The 17,723-nt window shown below is 46.8% G+C and overlaps 1 protein-coding gene across 1 annotated transcript in view; it reads right to left on the reverse strand.

The window, feature by feature from the left end:
• The window catches only part of CLCN6 (chloride voltage-gated channel 6), a 43,239-nt gene that overhangs the window by 24,532 nt on the left and 984 nt on the right, over positions 1-17,723 (reverse strand). Inside the window, exons 2-7 of the mRNA XM_044282082.1 lie at positions 6,941-7,000; positions 5,390-5,455; positions 3,750-3,815; positions 2,912-2,978; positions 2,636-2,742; positions 2,430-2,556 (exon numbers count right to left, since the gene is read on the reverse strand). Of these exons, the coding sequence (XP_044138017.1) occupies positions 2,430-2,556; positions 2,636-2,742; positions 2,912-2,978; positions 3,750-3,815; positions 5,390-5,455; positions 6,941-7,000 (493 nt within the window). The remainder of the gene's footprint in view (positions 1-2,429; positions 2,557-2,635; positions 2,743-2,911; positions 2,979-3,749; positions 3,816-5,389; positions 5,456-6,940; positions 7,001-17,723) is intronic.

Genomic DNA, 17,723 nt, shown 5'->3' on the forward strand with positions numbered 1-17,723 from the left:
CCTGTGTTACATGAAAAACGCAGAATATAGAGTATGCTGCGATTTTCACGCAACGCACAAGTGATGCGTGAAAGTCACCGCTCATGTGAACAGCCCCATAGAAATGAATGGGTCAGGATTCAGTGCGGGTGCAATGCGTTCAACTCACGCATCGCATCCGCGCGGAATACTCACCCGTGTGAAAGGGGCCTAAGACTGGGCCGAAGGTTCACCTTACAACAAAACAATGACCCTAAGCGCACAGCCAAAACAGCACAGGAGTGAGGGACAACTCTGTGAGTGGTCCAGACTTGAACCCAATCGAGCATCTCTGGAGAGACCTGAAAATGGCTGTATGTCAACGATCCCCATCCAACCTGACAGAGCGTGAAAGAATCAGCAGAGAATGTCAGAAAATCCCCAAATCCAGGTGTGCAAACCTTGTGGTAGGGTTGTTTCGATACCAAAATTTTGATTCGGTTTCAATACCATAAAAAAGTATTGTGATACTCAATACCACGCGGAAAAAATAAAACACCAAAAAAAAAAAAAAGACACGTGCATTCCGCATTTTATATAAGTCCGGCCCATATTAGAACAATCCGATCCTATTTTTTAGGGGGACAAGGTGACAAAAAAAAATGGCGAATCACGCAGTTTGTATTAATTTTTTTTTCTGTTACGGCGCTCACCGCATAGGGCATTTTTTAAAATATTTTAATAGTTTAGACTTTTCAGATGTGGCGATATGTAATATGTTTATTTATTTATTGTTTATATATAAAATTAGGAAAGGGGGTGATTTATACTTAAAGGGAGTCTGTCAGCAGATTTACCCCTTTTTAACAGTTGCCATACCGCTGTAGCCGCAAAACAGATGATTAACACAGTACCTTGATACGCTTTGGTGGACTTTTAAATCTGCCAAAAACGAACTTTGATGAGGGCTCGCAAGTGCCCAGGGCGGAGTCCACCGGGTTGGAGCCCAGGCAGCTCTGCCTCTTCGGCTCTTATCCCCGCCCAGCCTCCTCCTCTGCTCGCCTATCTGTTGTCTCTCCCCCTCAGCGAGATCCCGCGCCGACGCGATGACTTCCTTGGTCGGGGCATGCGCATAAGCTACTGCGATGCCGTGTCAGCAATGGGCATCGCAGTGCGCATGCCCCGGCCAAGGAAGTTATCGCATCGGCGCGGGATCTCGCTGAGGGGGAGAGACAACAGATAGGCGAGCAGAGGAGGAGGCTGGGCGGGGATAAGAGCCGAAGAGGCAGAGCTGCCTGGGCTCCAACCCGGTGGACTCCGCCCTGGGCACTTGCGAGCCCTCATCAAAGTTCGTTTTTGGCAGATTTAAAAGTCCACCAAAGCGTATCAAGGTACTGTGTTAATCATCTGTTTTGCGGCTACAGCGGTATGGCAACTGTTAAAAAGGGGTAAATCTGCTGACAGACTCCCTTTAATATTTTGATGTTTTTTGTAACTTTTTTTATTTTTTACTTTTTATTTAATAACTATTTCTCCCCTTAGGGGCCAGAACCTGGGATCTTTTAATCCCTTGTCCTATTCACCCGAATAGAGCTCTATCAGGGTGAATTGGACCTCACATTCTCCCTGCTGCCCTGTGCATAGTACACACAGCAGCAGGGAGCTCACCATGGCAGCCAGGGCTTCAGTAGCATCCTGGCTGCCATGGTAACCGATCGAAGCCCCAGGATTACACTGCCGGGGCTCCGTTCGGAACTGCCACTGCTACCAATGAGGAGGAGGGGAGGGGAACTGCCACCAATGATTTTAATACTGGGGAGGAGGGCGCACTGCGCCATCAATGATAATATAATTAACATTTAATACAAGAGGCGGGTGCTGCACCTGAGTAGTTAACTGCCACTAATCGCAGCTCCCTGCCAGCACCCGCCCCTCTCTCCCCACTGGTGGCAGCGGCAGCAGTGGCACAGGGGGGAGGGAGATGGTGCTTCCTTCTCCCCTGTGCTGCTGAGGAGAACACGGAGCACGCCGACAGCAGCGCACTCCTTGTTCTCGGATACTAGACTGCGCAATAGTGAAGCCTAGTATCGAAAAAAGGTAAATCCTGGTATCAAGGTCGATACCAGGCAAAAGTATCGATTGGGTATCGAAAATTCGATACCCGAAACAACCCTACCTTGTGGCATCATACTCAAGAAGACTGGAGGCTGTAATTGCTGCCAAAGGTGCTTACACTAAGTCCTGATTAAAGGGTGTGACTACTTATGTCAATGCAATATAACACCATAACAAAATGTGAAAGGGTCTGAAGACTTTCCAAATGCACTGTATTGCCCAAATCCTTCTATACTGCAGACTCACCCAAGAGAGATATATTCAGGGTATAAAGGCCATATTTATTTTTTTGCTCCTAAATGAATAACCTTGTGTTAATGTGGCCTGTGTGGTCCAGGAGATGCTGCCGTCCTTACCTCCAGACACACTGAATAAGACCCCCAGAACTTTACAGACGAGTGTCCTGAGACGGACCACACCAGGAACCTTCACACCATTCAGATAACATTTGATCTCCGGAATTCCAGAGCCGGCTGCCACAGGCTAAGTAACATAGACAAAGACATAGTTATGACCCTCTGCTCCTCAAAGTTATATTGCTTTATTGCCTATGAGAAATTACCTGGATGAGGACGAATAATGTTGCAAAGAAGGCAAAAGTCAAGTTGAACCCAAGTAGTTCCAGGAGGGAGAGGGCAAGGCATCCTCGGTCTGTACAGTCCTCCACAGCTGGCACTATGTTAAGGAAACATCTAACTATGCTATGGGTCACACTGACCCCTTTATAGAAGGTCCTTCTGCATATAAAACCATGGGCGTGTATACTTAATGGTGCCCAATGAAGTAGTAAAAACGTGTGTGACTACATCCCCACGGAGCCAACTCTGGGGAAGGATACAGTCTTGTACCACTCGGAACTTAAACTGAGAAAATAGGCGAACAAAGTAATCCACGAATAGTCCAACCTGTGCACGTGGAAAGAGACGTCAGCACGTAAAACAAATGCATATTACTCAGCCACTATTGAAGGAGCCTTCTCTCCACTAGCCTCAATGACATATCAATATCTCATCAGTCTGACGGCTGGGACCCAACTAATAAGACATTCATGGGACACAGACCATCTCTAACTGATGATCTATCGCCAGGATAATCAATATCTGATCGGTGGGGGTCTGACACCCGGAACCCCCGCTGATCAACTCTTTCAGAAGGCACCGGTGCCCCTGTGAGCTCCCCAGCCTTCTTGCAGCTCACCATGCACAGTGCTTCATATCGTGTAGTGGCCGTGCTTGGTATTGCAGCTCCATTCACTTCTATGGGGCGGTACTGCTCCTAGGTCATGCGAACGATGAATGTGATGTAACTGGCCTAGGAAAAGCTGAGAGAAGGCCATGGTGCTCACAGAACTGCCGCTGCCTTCTCAAACAGCTGATTGGTGGGGGTCCAGGGTGTCAAATCGCCACTGATCAGATACTGTATGGAGTGAGCGCTACAGTATTAGAATGTATTTGCGAAGTAATAACTATTTTTTTTTATTAACTAATTTCTACTGTTAAAAACCTTTTACTGAACTCGGGTTCGGTTCCAAGGTCACCCCTAGTCATCAACATCAGATCAGAGGGGGTCCGACTCCAGGCTCCCATTCCGATCAGATGTTTGAAGGGGCCGTGGTGCTCGTACAATTAATTTTGGAAAAATAAAATAAAAAATAAAAACACAAAAAAGATTTGTACCAGTCCTGTGCAGACGCCGATGGCAAACACCATGATCCATCGCAACACCTCATACCGCCGGGACCTCTGTCAGTAGAGAGAAAAAAAAGAACAGCAGAATAAGGCGACGTCCACACATGCTTGGAAATCCGGTATACTGTTCTGGCATAGGAACAGAATACTGGAAGTGCCGGATCCCGCAAATGCCAATTCCCAATGGATCACATTCACTATAATGGAGTCCGCTGGATGTCTGTCTAGAAGACCAGCATTTTGTTGTACAAAATTTCAATTTTTTTCCGGAATCTGTGATAAAGGCTCCTGTTGGAACCTCTGCCGCAGAGGTGAACCTAGCCTGACATTGGATTCAATGGGGTTGTGTCACTTCAGCAAATGGCACTTATCATGTAGACAAAGTTAATACAAGCCACTTACTAATTTATTGCTATTTATGGATTATTTTTTTCCGCCATATTATACACTGCTCGTTTCCATGGTTATGACCACCCTGCAATCTATCAGTGGTGGTTGTGCTTGCACACTATAGCGTCGGCCTCTCTGGTGGTCGGGTCTGTGGGAGTAGGTGTAGGCCAGTGTTTTTTCCTATAGTGTGCAAGCACGACCACCACTGATGGATTGCAGGGTGGTCGTAACCCCTGGAAACAAGTGTATAATGTGATGGAAAAATGAATCAAGCCTGCTAAGGAGGCAACATGGATAATCACAATACATTAGTAAGTGCCTTGTATTAACCTTCTCTACATGATAAATGCCATTTGCTGAAGTGAGACAGCCCTTTAAGGTAAATAATGTGTAATCGCTGTATATCCAGTTCCTCGTTATTTACAAGATCTTTGCCTGTCCTTCGCAAATGAGATCAATCCCTGTCCAAAAGCCCATGCTGACCTAGTCCTGCTCAGTGAGGAGAGGGATTGTTACACTGTATCAGAGCTACAGGAATGGGGAGGACAGTATACAGATACATTGTAACAATCTGTGCTTGTCCTTATTTGGCCTCTCATTGGAAACAACTCCATTCATCGAAAGCAAGGAAGATGTTGAAATGATGCGGGTGAAGAATTGCAGCAGCAACAAAATCTAATTCTGTGTTACTGGCCTAGGACCGTAGGCGCTATTTATGGCTGCCTGTATACTACTCACACTATTGTAAAAGAGCCTAGATCAGTGGTGGCGAACCTATGGCAGGCGGCACTCAGAGCCCTATCTGTGGGCACCTGCACCCTGGTAATAGTCTATGGTGTACCAGTATGCCTTAGACTTTTCCTGCCATTCAGCAGCGCAGGGCGCACCATGAACAGCACAGGCAGCGCATTGGATGTAGGCAGGCTATTAAAGCTAAATGATAAAGTACATGGAAGATATACTACATTGGTATTCAGGTTAACTTGCTGTGTTGGCACTTTATGATAAATATGTGGGTTTTGGGTTGCAGTTTGGGCACTCGGTCTGTAAAAGGTTCACTATCACTGTCCTATATGTTCTGGGGGCTGAATACTACACGTCTTCCCAGGGTCTGTAGTACGGCAATTCTCCTGTGTAGGAACACCTGCACTAGAAAATGATTAAGCAATTGCCGTTCATGCAGTTACCCTGTATGGGGCATAGATGATGCTTCCTCTACGCGCTCTGCGCTGTGTTACCTTGCGGGTAATAGATTCCAGCACTTCCAGGTAGGGGTCATTGATGCATCGGTCATAGTCCAAACTCTGCAGCATAGAGAGACAAAGGCCAATGAATGAACACAATACACAACTCAATGAAAAGAGAACACAACTCTTCAGTATACAGCAATTCCATAATGCACTGGGAGCGTTTCCATAAGAGGAAGTTCTGCTTCAGGACAGTCTGTGTCCGCAGAGTACAGGCTGCCATAACTGGAGACCTGCATTGTGCCGAAGACAGCCTCAAGGGGCAACCGTGAGTACCTGTAGTGCAGGGATGACCACTCTGCGGCTCTCCAGCTGTCGCAAAACTACAACTCCCAGCATGCCCAGACTGTCTACAACTATCAGTCTACAGCAGGGCCTGGTGGGAATTGTAGTTTTACAACAGCTGCAGAGCCGCAGGTCGGCCATCCCTGCCATAGTGGCTTTCCAAGTTACAATATTTTCACCGTACAATGGTTTTCAGTCATTTTCTCCAGGACGTGGAGTGATAATGTTTTTAGTACAAATCTTTATCGATTATAAAAGGTTGCTTAAAAAAAAAAAAAAAAAAAAAGGGGGAAGGATAAGGGGTCTCTGGTTTCTCTGCAGCTCAGTAAATGTAACACGAGTCATATGGAGTTAAAGGGGAACTCTACAGTAATGTAAAAAGGGAATATTCATTAGTGCTTCGCTCTAGCTCCATAATTAACTAATAATCTAGTAACAGGGGTCAAGGCTGGGAGGCCACGACATCGGGGGCTAATGCAGGTGTCTTCCCAAAGGTAGATTCTCTTTTAGGGTATGTTAAAGAAAAGCCACTGTGAAAACCGAGGCAGAAATCCAGGGCTGCCCCTCAGGTTTCTCCCATGGCCTTGCATTTTGCATGCTGCGGATCCTCCCACAGCTTCCGCTCCACACCATAGGGCTAGTGACTCGTCCACATGTCCCTCCCTGACGCGGTGGAAACCAGCATGGAAATTATCCACGGTCAAATGAATGGTAGCACAGACTCCCACTGATGGAATCTGCAAAAAAAGTCCACCACGTAAATGAGCCCCAAATAATAAAATCAGCATGTAGCTACTTTTAGAGGATTTATACAGATGTCAATGCACTCCATGATAAATCAGTATGCAGTGAGCTCCCTCTAGTGGTAACAGAGTTCACCTGAACTGCTCAGAGAGGGATTACTGTGTACTAGGAAACAGCCCCCAGGTGTCTTCTAGACCTCCAGAACCGTCATGGACACTCAGCCAAAGGTCAAGTCCCAGCTGTCAAGAAGAGGAAGGTGGTGGCCAGAACTCAATGATGGAGGGAGCACCAAGATAAGAGTCCTGGGGGCATGCTTGAGGAGTAATGGGAACTCCTGGGCCCTGTACATGTGATATACAACTTACTGTATATGAGGTATGTACACTGAATGAATGGTAGCCCTCCATCCTGCCTACTTCTGATGCCACCGACTATGGGCCCGACTGCAAGTGATGCATCACGGGGCTGGTGACAGTAAAGAGTCGGCGTCTTTAATAAATCCCTGATGCTTACTTCATAATCTTTACGGGGTAAGATCTCCTCATCTTCTTCACGCGTCTCCCCCAAAATAGTCTGAAAGGCAAATATAAGGAGAGAAGGTAGAGATATTGTCAGTAAACGCACCATGAAACCAAGAATGATCTGATCGGTCATCACCGGTTGCCATATTTTCTTAAAATTCAAATACCTAACCAAGTGTAAATAAGTTCACAATACTTCCCTTGTGGGAGCAGCAATTTGTGCTCCAGAGCTGCCCTTCCTACAAGGACAGGAGTTTACTACTATTGGCAGCCATTTTAGAGGCTATGGAGACCACCTTCAGTCACCTGGTCGATCACCTTTCTCCCTCTTGCTATTTGTCTTGTGCTTGCTTCTTCCATAGTAATGCCCCTGTGCCAAGTGCCTACCTGTAGTATACCACAGGGGATGCCACTTACACTTAAAGGGATTCTGTCATCAGATTTGTGCCCTATAAGCTAAACATATGGCCATGTCGGTGCTAATCACATGAATCCTAAACTGCCCTTATTAAATCTGCTTGTGGCTCTATTAGCCCAAAAAACTGTTTTTTATAAACTGTCACTCACCTACCTAAGGTGCCCAAGGGGTTTTGCGTTAATCCAGGATGCCCGCCTGCACCCCTCGCTGTCTGGTGCCCAGCGCCGCCTTCCTCACCTCAGCGCCGCCTCCTCAATCCACCCGTCCCTCTGCCAGATCCTGCGCTTGCGCACTAGGCTAAGCCTGATGCGCCGCGGACTCCTGGCAGCGGCTTCGTTGAGCGAAGTGCGCATGCGCATCAGGCCGGCGCATGCGCACTTCGCTCAATGAAGCCGCTGCCAGGAGTCCGCGGCGCATCAGGCTGAGCCTAGTGCGCAAGCGCAGGATCTGGCAGAGGGACGGGTGGATTGAGGAGGCGGCGCTGAGGTGAGGAAGGCGGCGCTGGGCACCAGATGGCGAGGGGTGCAGGCGGGCATCCTGGATTAACGCAAAACCCCTTGGGCACCTTAGGTAGGTGAGTGACAGTTTATAAAAACCAGTTTTTTGGGCTAATAGAGCCACAAGCAGATTTAATAAGGGCAGTTTAGGATTCATGTGATTAGCACCGACATGGCCATATGTTTAGCTTATAGGGCACAAATCTGATGACAGAATCCCTTTAACTGTGATTGTCGGGAACTGCTCCAACATGGCAGCACTTGAAATGTCAAGTTTGTTTGCACATTATGGAAGCCATCAAACAACGTGTCCTGCAGCTATGAACGGAATCAGTCCCAATAAGACAGTCTTGGAGGAATCCTGCAAATCAGCATTCCTTCGTAGGCTGTGCCCACACAACAACAATCAGATTTCTATGTAAAAAGTAAAGCGTAAACAGACGGGGATGCCATTCTGAATGCCTTTGCAGTGGACGGGCTTCCTCTCTAGTGCCCTCCCAGCCAGTGCAGACAAGAGATGATGCAAGATGGTCGAAATGTCTTGTATGAACACTTAGGCCTCCTTCACACAAGCGAGTTTTCTGTCCAGATGCGATGCATGTAGCAAACACACAGCATCCGGGCTGAATCCTGACCCATTCATTTCAAAGTGCATGTGTACACGAGCGGCGTTTTTCATGCATTATTTCTGCGTTCAGGAAAAACGCAGCATGTTCTATACTATGCATGTTTCACGCCTTCCAGAAGTGAATGGGGCTTGTGTGAAAAATGGAAGGCATCCAGATTTTCACTGATGGTGTACGCATGCAATCCAGATCAAATCCATCCGGAAAAGTAAAGGCAACCACTGAACACAATCACAGAAAAAAAACTGACTGAACTTCCACGTAAAACCGTCAGTTTATTTTCCTGAAGAGATCTTGACACAATCCGTAACACTCGTGTGGAAAAACGCCTTAGGGTCAGTCGTCCGAAGAATGGGTCCGGATCCGTTCAGCAATTATGCGGAACGGGTGCGGACCCATTCATTTTCAACGGAGACGGAAAAGAACGCGACAGCACACAGTGCCCCAAATTTCCGGTCTGCAGCTCTGCAAAATAATAAAACATGTCCTATTCTTGTCCACAGCTGCGGACAAGAATAGGCATTTCTATTGGGGTGCCGGCCGGGTGTATTGCGGATCCACAAAACACTGTGGACGTGTGAATGGACCCTTATTCATACATCAGTGAATCACAGGCATGTGCGGTCCATGTTCCCCAAGGAGAGCACACGTACACATTGACTTTAAAGCTGATTTCCATTGACCTGGGACATGCATTACTTTCCTCCATGATGTGGACCAAACATGCCCACTGAAGTCTATAGGTCAGTGAAAAACCACCAGATGGCATCAGTGTTGTGTCAGTGATTTTTCATGGACCTCTACTAGGAGATGCTCTGGAATACGGATGACACACAGACCAATACTCAGATTCTTTATGGATGAACCACTGACCATCCGATCACAGATGTCATTACAGGAAACAGACATCTGAATAAGGCCTTAGGCTACAGGCACATGAAAATTGTTTGTTTCCGTGTCTGTTCCGTTTTTTTTGCGGATAGGATGCGGACCTATTCATGGGTCCGCAAAAAACGCGGACAGCACACCGTGTTCTGTCCGCATCAGTATGTCCGTTCCGTTGCCCCGCGAAAAAAAAAGGTGCATGTTTTATTTTTTTCTAGTTTGCGGACAAGGATAGGCATTATTACAATGGATCCGCAAAAAAAAAAAAAAAAAAGGATGCCATATTGAACGTCATCCGTTTTTTTTTGAGGATCTGCAATTTGCGGACCACAAAACAGATACAGGCGTGTGCATGTAGCCTAAGGCCTCATGCACACGGCCGTTGTTTTGGTCCGCATCCGAGCCGCAGTTTTGGCGGCTCGGATGCGGACCCATTCCCTTCAATTGGGCCGCAAAAGATGTGGACAGCACTCCGTGTGCTGTCCGCATCCGTTGCCCCGCAAAAAAAAATATAACGTCCTATTCTTGTCCGTGCTTTGCGGACCAAAATAGGCGGTTATATTAAAGGCTGTCCGTGCCGTTCCGCAAATTGCCATGCCATGCGTGTTTTATGGATCCGCAATTTGCGGACCGCAAAACGCACAATGGTCGTGTGCATGAGGCCTTAGAGAGAGGTCAGTGGACTTACCCGAGAAATCCTCACTTTGGGTACGGCCAGTCACATGCCTGCAAACCAAGCCCAACTGTGGCTGCCAATGACCATATGATTGTGTGGTAAAGTCATGGCTCTGCTGCATGCGGCGAGTTGCACCGTCGGGTCGTATCCTAAGGCCAGACACAGACGAGCAAGTTCAATGTGAGAAACTGGCAGTGTGTGGCAGTGTGAGTTCACGTTCTGACCTCCGCTCCTCTGACGAGATTGCACAGCATAAGGCCTCATGCACACAAAGGTTGTTTGGGTCTGCATCCGAGCCGCATTCATATGCCCGTTCCGCATCCCCGCAAAAAAAAATAGAACATGTCCTATTCTTGTCCCTATCACGGACAAGGATAGGACTAGTCTATTGAGGCCCAGACCTTCCGTTCCGCAATATGCGGAACACACACGGCCAGTATCCATGTTTGGCGGATCCATGATTTGAGGACCACAAAACAGGATACGGCCGTATGCATGAGGCGTAAGTCACAGTCATTGTAATGCCCTGCAATCCTGTCAGAGGAGCCGAGGTCAGAACGGCAATTCACACTGCCACAAGTAGCGACTTTCTCACATTGAACTCGCTCGTGGGTCTGGCCTAAGTGATCCTAACAGTTTAACCCCTTCAATACTGAAAGTAATATTGACCAGTAGTCCAGCAATAGAAGGGAGTTCCTGGTGGTTGAGTGGAAGGGACTGAGCACCTTAGGCTAAATGCACAGGATCAGAATTGCGTGTGGAATATCCGCTCCGTAGGTCATGTACATTGTATGTTATGAGAATTTAAAACTCTCATACACATTAAGCAGATTTTTTCAGTTCGGATTTTGACCTGTGGTGCGGATTTTAAAATCAGCAGCATGTCAATTTATTTTATTTTTCCTGACCAGATTTTTTCTATTCACCTTAATGGGGAGAGGATTTCCCTGTGAACACCTGCAGATTTCAGTGAGGATTGTCCGCACGTAAATCCTGAACGTGTGCATTTACCCCTGCAGATCAAACAAGCAGGAGACCTGCACATCCAGAGCCATTTTACTGCCGCAACAGCGTCCTATTACACAGGAAGAGCTAGAACAGTCCATTACGGGATCACTCATAGAGGTACTATTTGCAGCAGCTCTCTGTTATGGGTAATGGGGGTCCCAAGCTGGGGGCCCCTTCTTTACCTCACAAAGGCATTGAACAAGTCAGCCGTCTAAACCAACTGAAACTGTTTGAAGGTGATGCTGTGAAGAAAGACCCCTCACGTCAGAGTGAGCAATGGGCCCGAACTCTTAAGGCTGGGGAGCTCTGTATGCTAATCATGTGCGCCTATAAATCTGATTGGACAGGAGGCCCCATGTGACCACATCCATGGCTGCCATTATGTGACATAATGCCATAATGGCTGGGGGTCTTTCCTCTGGGTTTCTTTACGCATTGCCATCACAATGCGTTTTTCTGCCACAATGTTCCATAATAACAGCAGAAATACTGCAAGTCCACAAATCACAGCAAAAACGGTGACATTTGAAGAAACCGTGATACTGTTCCTAAGCAGTCTGCACACGACTCACGTGCCTCAGATTAGCAGCCACTTCTGTAAAGAAGCTGAATAAACAGTCGAGTCAAACATTACAGCAGCGGTCAGCGGGTCCACCTGGCACTGCCCGCGACTGTGTACCCGTCTCTGTGCCTCGCTAATGGCAGAAAGGCGTGACCATGAGCAATCCTGGCAGATCGTAGCAAATGTTTTTATACATCCCATATAACTGGAGGAGAACGAGGGCGTGATGGTAAAGGGTGGCTCCTGTAATGGCCTGAGACGCTCAGGCTAGATCTAGGTCATACTACAGACGCAAGAAAAACTAAGTGAACCCTTTAGAGATACCAAGATTTCTGCACTGGTTTCTAATAAAATGTGGAGCGATTGTGATTAAGTCACAATTTTAGCCAAACACAATCTAATAAAACACTAAGGCCTCTTTCACACAGGCGTTGCGTGTGAGGGGTGGATAGGACGCAAGTGCGTCGCGGGAAAATCATGCGATTTTTAATGCAAGCTGGGTGAGTTTTGTATGCGGTTGCGTTGCGTTGTTCAGTTTTTTCCGCGCGAGTGCAATGCATTTTGCACGTGCATGAGAAAAAAACTGAATGTGGTACCCAGACCTAAACCCGGACTTCTTCACTGAAGTTCAGGTTTGGGTTAGGTATTCTGTAGATTTTAATATTTTCCCTTATAACATGGTTATAAGGGAAAATAATAGCATTCTTAATACAGAATGCTAAGTAAATTAGGGATGGAGGGGTTAAAAAAAATAAAAAATAAAAATAAACTCACATCATCCACTTGTTCGCGCAGCCCGGCTTCTCTTCTGTCTTCTTCTTTGAGGACCTGGGAGGAAAAGGACCTTTGGTGACGTCACTGCTCTCATCACATGGTCCATCACCATAACTAACCTTTTTTTCTTCTTGGTGATGGACCATGTGATGAGCGCAGTGACGTCACCAAAGGTCCTTTTCCTCCCAGGTCCTCAAAGAAGAAGAAAGAAGATGAGCCGGGCTGCGCGAACAAGTGGATGAGGCGAGTTTAATTCATTTTTTTAACCCCTTCATCCCTAATTTACTTAGCATTCTGTATTAAGAATGCTATTATTTTCCCTTATAACCATGTTATAAGGGAAAATAATAAAGAACGGGTCCCCATCCTGATCGTCACCTAGCAACCATGCGTTAAAAATCGCACCGCATCTGCACTTGCTTGCTGATGCTTGTGATTTTCACACAGCCCCATTCACTTCTATGGGGCCTGAGTTGCGTAAAAGATGCACAATATAGAGCATGCTGCGATTTTCACGCAACGCATAAGTGATGCATGAAAATCACCGCTCATGTGCACAGTCCCATTAAAGTGAATGGGTCCGGATTCAGTACGGGTGCAATGCGTTCACCTCACGCATTGCACCCGCGCTGAAAACTCGCTCGTGTGAAAGGGGCCTAACAGTTGTACCGTTCATGTCTTTTTTTGAGAAAATATCCACAGTGCAAGGAAAAAGGTAAGTGAACCTATGAATTTATAACAAATCCCCCTTTAGCAGCAATCATCTCCACCAAACCATTTCCTGTAGATCTGCACAACGTCGGATTTTTGAACATTCCTTCCTAATTTCTTTCAGTTCCACAATATTTTGGAGATGACTTGCATGCACAGCCCTCTCCAAGTCAGGCCATAGCTTCTGAAGGTTAAGGTCAGGACTTGGACACTTCAAGGCTCCAGCCTTATCCTTTTTCAACTATTCTTTAGGTAATTTACGTGTGTTCTTTGGTCACTGTCACATTTCTTCAATTTTAGATCATGGGCTCCTTTCCACACATTTTCCTGTAAAATGCCTTCACCAAACCTAGGAATTCACCTTTTGTCTCATCTGTCCATACGTTTTCCTAGTAGCGCAGTGGCACATCCAGGTGCTCTTAGGCACACTTGAGATGGGTCACAATGCAGCAGCTTTCTTTGTGGCATTCTTCAATGAACACCATTCTTGTTCAGTGGTTTTTAATAGTGCTATGCTGAATCTTCTGTAGGTCTTTTGCTATTAGCCTTGGGTTCTTATGTACCTCAGGATTTGGTGTTGAGCTCTTGGCAAGATCTTACCAACGTCTAAAGGTGGATCTACACAAACCAATAATCCGCCAGATTAGCAGGAATAAAGGACTGTTCCTGTGAAAGGTCGTTCACAATAATCTGGCCTTCTAAATGTGCCGCCGATCAACGATGAACAAGCAAAACACTCGTTCCTCGGGTGATCCTGTCGTTCATGCAGGCACCACCGATCATGACTTCTGGGCAGCAGATTGTGCGGTCTAAACAGCCATCTGCTGTCCAGAAACAAAGATTCTGTTTGGGGATGAGGGATTGCTATAGCGATCCCCCATCCTCATACTGTGAAGGAGATCGCTGCATGTAAATGCGCAGTCTCCTTCACTAACCGAGCAGCCGAATGCCTGGAGGGAACGCTTACTTCCCAACAATCGGTTGCTCCATCAGCCCATCTAAACCCACCTTAAGGAGCCTAGAACAGTCCTGTACTCTCTCCATCGGCAGATAATCTGTGTAACCATGGATTGATGTACTCCAAGGTTTTTAGGAATGCTTCTCTAGTCTCTTCCAGCTTCATGCGTGTCATCTGCAGCAAGGCACAGTCCACCATAACTAATCTTTTTTTTCTTGAGAAGAATAAATTTGTCAGTAACCAGGCTTTGTGTGCCTTTATTTAATGGGAAAAGCACCAATTAAACCTACATTTGTCAAATGTTTCTTGGAGAAGTCCTTAACACAGCTCTTCAATCCCTGTTTTCCCCCTGAGCTCAATAAAAGACATGGACGTTACAACTGTTGAGGTTGTGTCATCTAAGTCACAATTATAGACAATCAGACCACACTTTATTAGTAAAATTGCAGAAATCCAATGGGTTCACTTACCTTTTTTTGTAACTGTATGGGTTCCAGCCATATAAAGATGGTGGTGGATAAATATCACGTGGATGCTGGGTGTTGGCATTTGTATCTGGTACTCGGGGATTGGGATGGATGGATGTCAGGCACAACAACGTGATGGGGGAGTGTCATGTGTGAGGGGTTAAATCAGCACATATCAGGTGTATAAGGGATGGGGGGGAGCAGTTTCTCCTTATGGTGAGCAGCACAGCTGGTGAAGACAGTCTTATAGGCCAGGCAAAGAACATGCAGATTAGTTCTCCTCCAAGACATAGGTAGCTACCCTATAATCAATGCCCAACCCTTAAACAGACTATGCATGACTAAGGATATTAGTCAAACCAAAAGCCTTCTTGTGATGGAAACCCACCTACAGTCAACTGCTTCAGGGTTTTCAACCCTTGTCAGCACAGTGCAGCGCATAACAAACGTGCGAGACTACGAGAAGTCAGGGCCAGGCTTGATGACCTTTATACTGCCTGGCCCTGTCAATCGAAATGAAGAGGGTGCAGCAGTAGCTGGGAGAACAGAGCCTCTAGGGGTAACGCCAATGCTCCCATTGCTTCTACAGGCTCATATGCATATATTAAAAGTTCTGTTTTCTCAGAAATAAAGCCTCAGATGGGGATGGGACAAAGACTGTCACAGGTCAACCTGCTTCACTACAATAATTCTGGTGACAGAAGCCCTTTCAAGGATCAGACATTTGACTATAGGGTAGGTACCTCCACTAGGTGCCACTATCTCTTAGACGATAACTAATCTTCATAGGTATAAGGCTAGGGCTACACGACGACATGTGTCGCGCGACAGATAGGGCACAACTACACTGAAACATCCTGTCACACCAATGTCGCGCGACAATTTTTATAATGATAGTCTGTGGTGTCGCAAAATCTATCTCGAATGGATTTTTTGCAACTGGCGCGTCACAGTGCGACACCACAGACTATCATTATAAAAATTGTCGTGCAACAAATGTTGTTGTGTAGACCTGGCCTAAGGCTACGTTCCCCTTTTCATCAGCTCTTTTCCTGCCCCCATCCGCTTCCTAAACAAAATCTCAGACTTTTCTGCCAATTCCATCATGAGGCATTTCAGCTCACTGAAAAATCTGATTACATCACCCCATAGATGTTTATGGAGATAGGAAGGGCGAGTTGCAGTGAGAGAAGCCTAGAGACAAACACCTAGACTGCTGCAGCTTATAGTATGTTTTACATCTCATCTCAAGTGCTTTATTCACTTCTGTACTCATCAGTACTTTTCTGTAGTGTCCTATATGGTGCTTCTGAGTGAGTGTGTGAGAGAGAGAAAGTTAGGAAGCAGAATCTGTACAGTCTATGGGAAGACATCACAGCAGCTGGTCTCCACCCACCTGTTCAGTGAAAGCTAAGAATCAGAGATCGAGCCTGCAAAGGTGAAACTTCTAAAAATGGCAAATACCATTCATATAAAGGCCACATATAGTGATAATCCTCATGTACACACATGTGGCAGCCTATTTTTTTATGTTATCTAAAAGTAAAAGTGTGCTTTAAATTTTCAGACTTGAAGTGGGTTTATTAGTCTAATGACCTGGTGCATAGACATTAGACTTATTGGGGTTGCCCCATCTCGCATTTTGGTTAGATATCACTAGGATATGCCACCGTTGTCCAACAGGTGTGGGTCCCACCTCTAGGACTTGTACCTATTTCCAGAACGGCCCAACCAAAGTGAGGGAGAGCGCACTGTGCATGTGCTCTCCACTTACTTCTATGGGAGTTCCAAGAGGAGCCGAGACAGCACGCTCGGCTATTTCCAGAACTCCCATTGAAGTGAAAGGAGAGCGCATCGATCAAGAGCGGCCACCTCTTCATTGACCTCTACGATGCCAGTGCTCAGCTATTTTCACCACTCCCATAGAAGTTAAAGGAGGGTGGCCATGCTTGCACTGTGAGCTCTCCTTTACTGTGGGGGCCCCGTTCTAGAGATAGGTATTGGTCCCAGAGGTAGAACCTGCACCTATTAGACATTAGTAGCATATCAGAAAGACATGCCACTAAAGTGCGAGATGGGCCAAACAAGTCAATCTGGGTGCCTGCAGCTGCCACTAGAGGGACCATCCAGCACACTGGCATCACAGTAAACTCTGTGGCTCCCTCTAGTGGTGACTGCAGAACATAGATCACAACATCTTTGGTAAACACTTTGGCCGGTCGATCAGTTCACAGTCTACTGGAAACACTGCGGTCGGTCTATAGTTTAGTGGAATTGGAAACACTGAGGTCAGCCCTTATTCATCTGTAAAGAAAAGGTATTTTGTTGGCTTTGCCGACTAATTTATTTGCTCCCCACATTCGAGGTGCCTGGTTTATGACAAGTGTTACTGGCAGGGGCTCAGTGTATGAGGGAGTGTTGGGAAAGTGCTCAGATATAAGAATGTAATCAGCATGTGCCTGACACCCATAAGAAAGTGATTGGCGCATGCCCCTGTGCGTTGGGCAGGTGCCCAATGTATAAGGGATGTGATGTAAAGGTACTTAATGTATATGGATATAGGAGGAACCCATGTATGAGGACCAGGCAGGAGCATGGTGTATAACCATGTGTGATGAGCAGTACGAGAACATTATAGGCAGGTGCCAGTTTGGTGTACGACCATGTGCCATCGGCAGGAGCCTGATGCATAAGCAAGTGCCACGGTCAAGGGCCTGGTCTACGACCATGTGCAGGTGACCGGTGTATGATAATGTGATGGACAGGGCCCTATGGATGAGGATATGATTGGTAGGTGCCCGGTACATGAGGCATATGATAGACAGGGGCCTGGTGTATGAGTATGTGATGGGCAGGGACCCAGGGTATGAGGCATATGATGGGCAGGTGCCCAGTGGATGAGGATGCAATGGGCAGGTGCCCGGTGGATGAGGATGCAATGGGCAGGTGCCTGGTGGATGAGGATGCAATGGGCAGGTGCTCGGAGGATGGGATGGGTAGGTGCACAGTGTATGGGGCGTGTGATGGGCAGGTGCTTGGTGTATAATGATGTAATGGGCAGGTGCCCGGAGGATGGGATGGGCAGGTGCCTGGTGTATGGGGCGTGTGATGGGCAGGTGCTTGGTGTATAATGATGTAATGGGCAGGTGCCCGGAGGATGGGATGGGCAGGTGCCTGGTGTATGGGGCGTGTG

Source organism: Bufo gargarizans, chromosome 2 (genome assembly GCF_014858855.1).
Source record: "Bufo gargarizans isolate SCDJY-AF-19 chromosome 2, ASM1485885v1, whole genome shotgun sequence".
Taxonomy (NCBI): domain Eukaryota; kingdom Metazoa; phylum Chordata; class Amphibia; order Anura; family Bufonidae; genus Bufo; species Bufo gargarizans.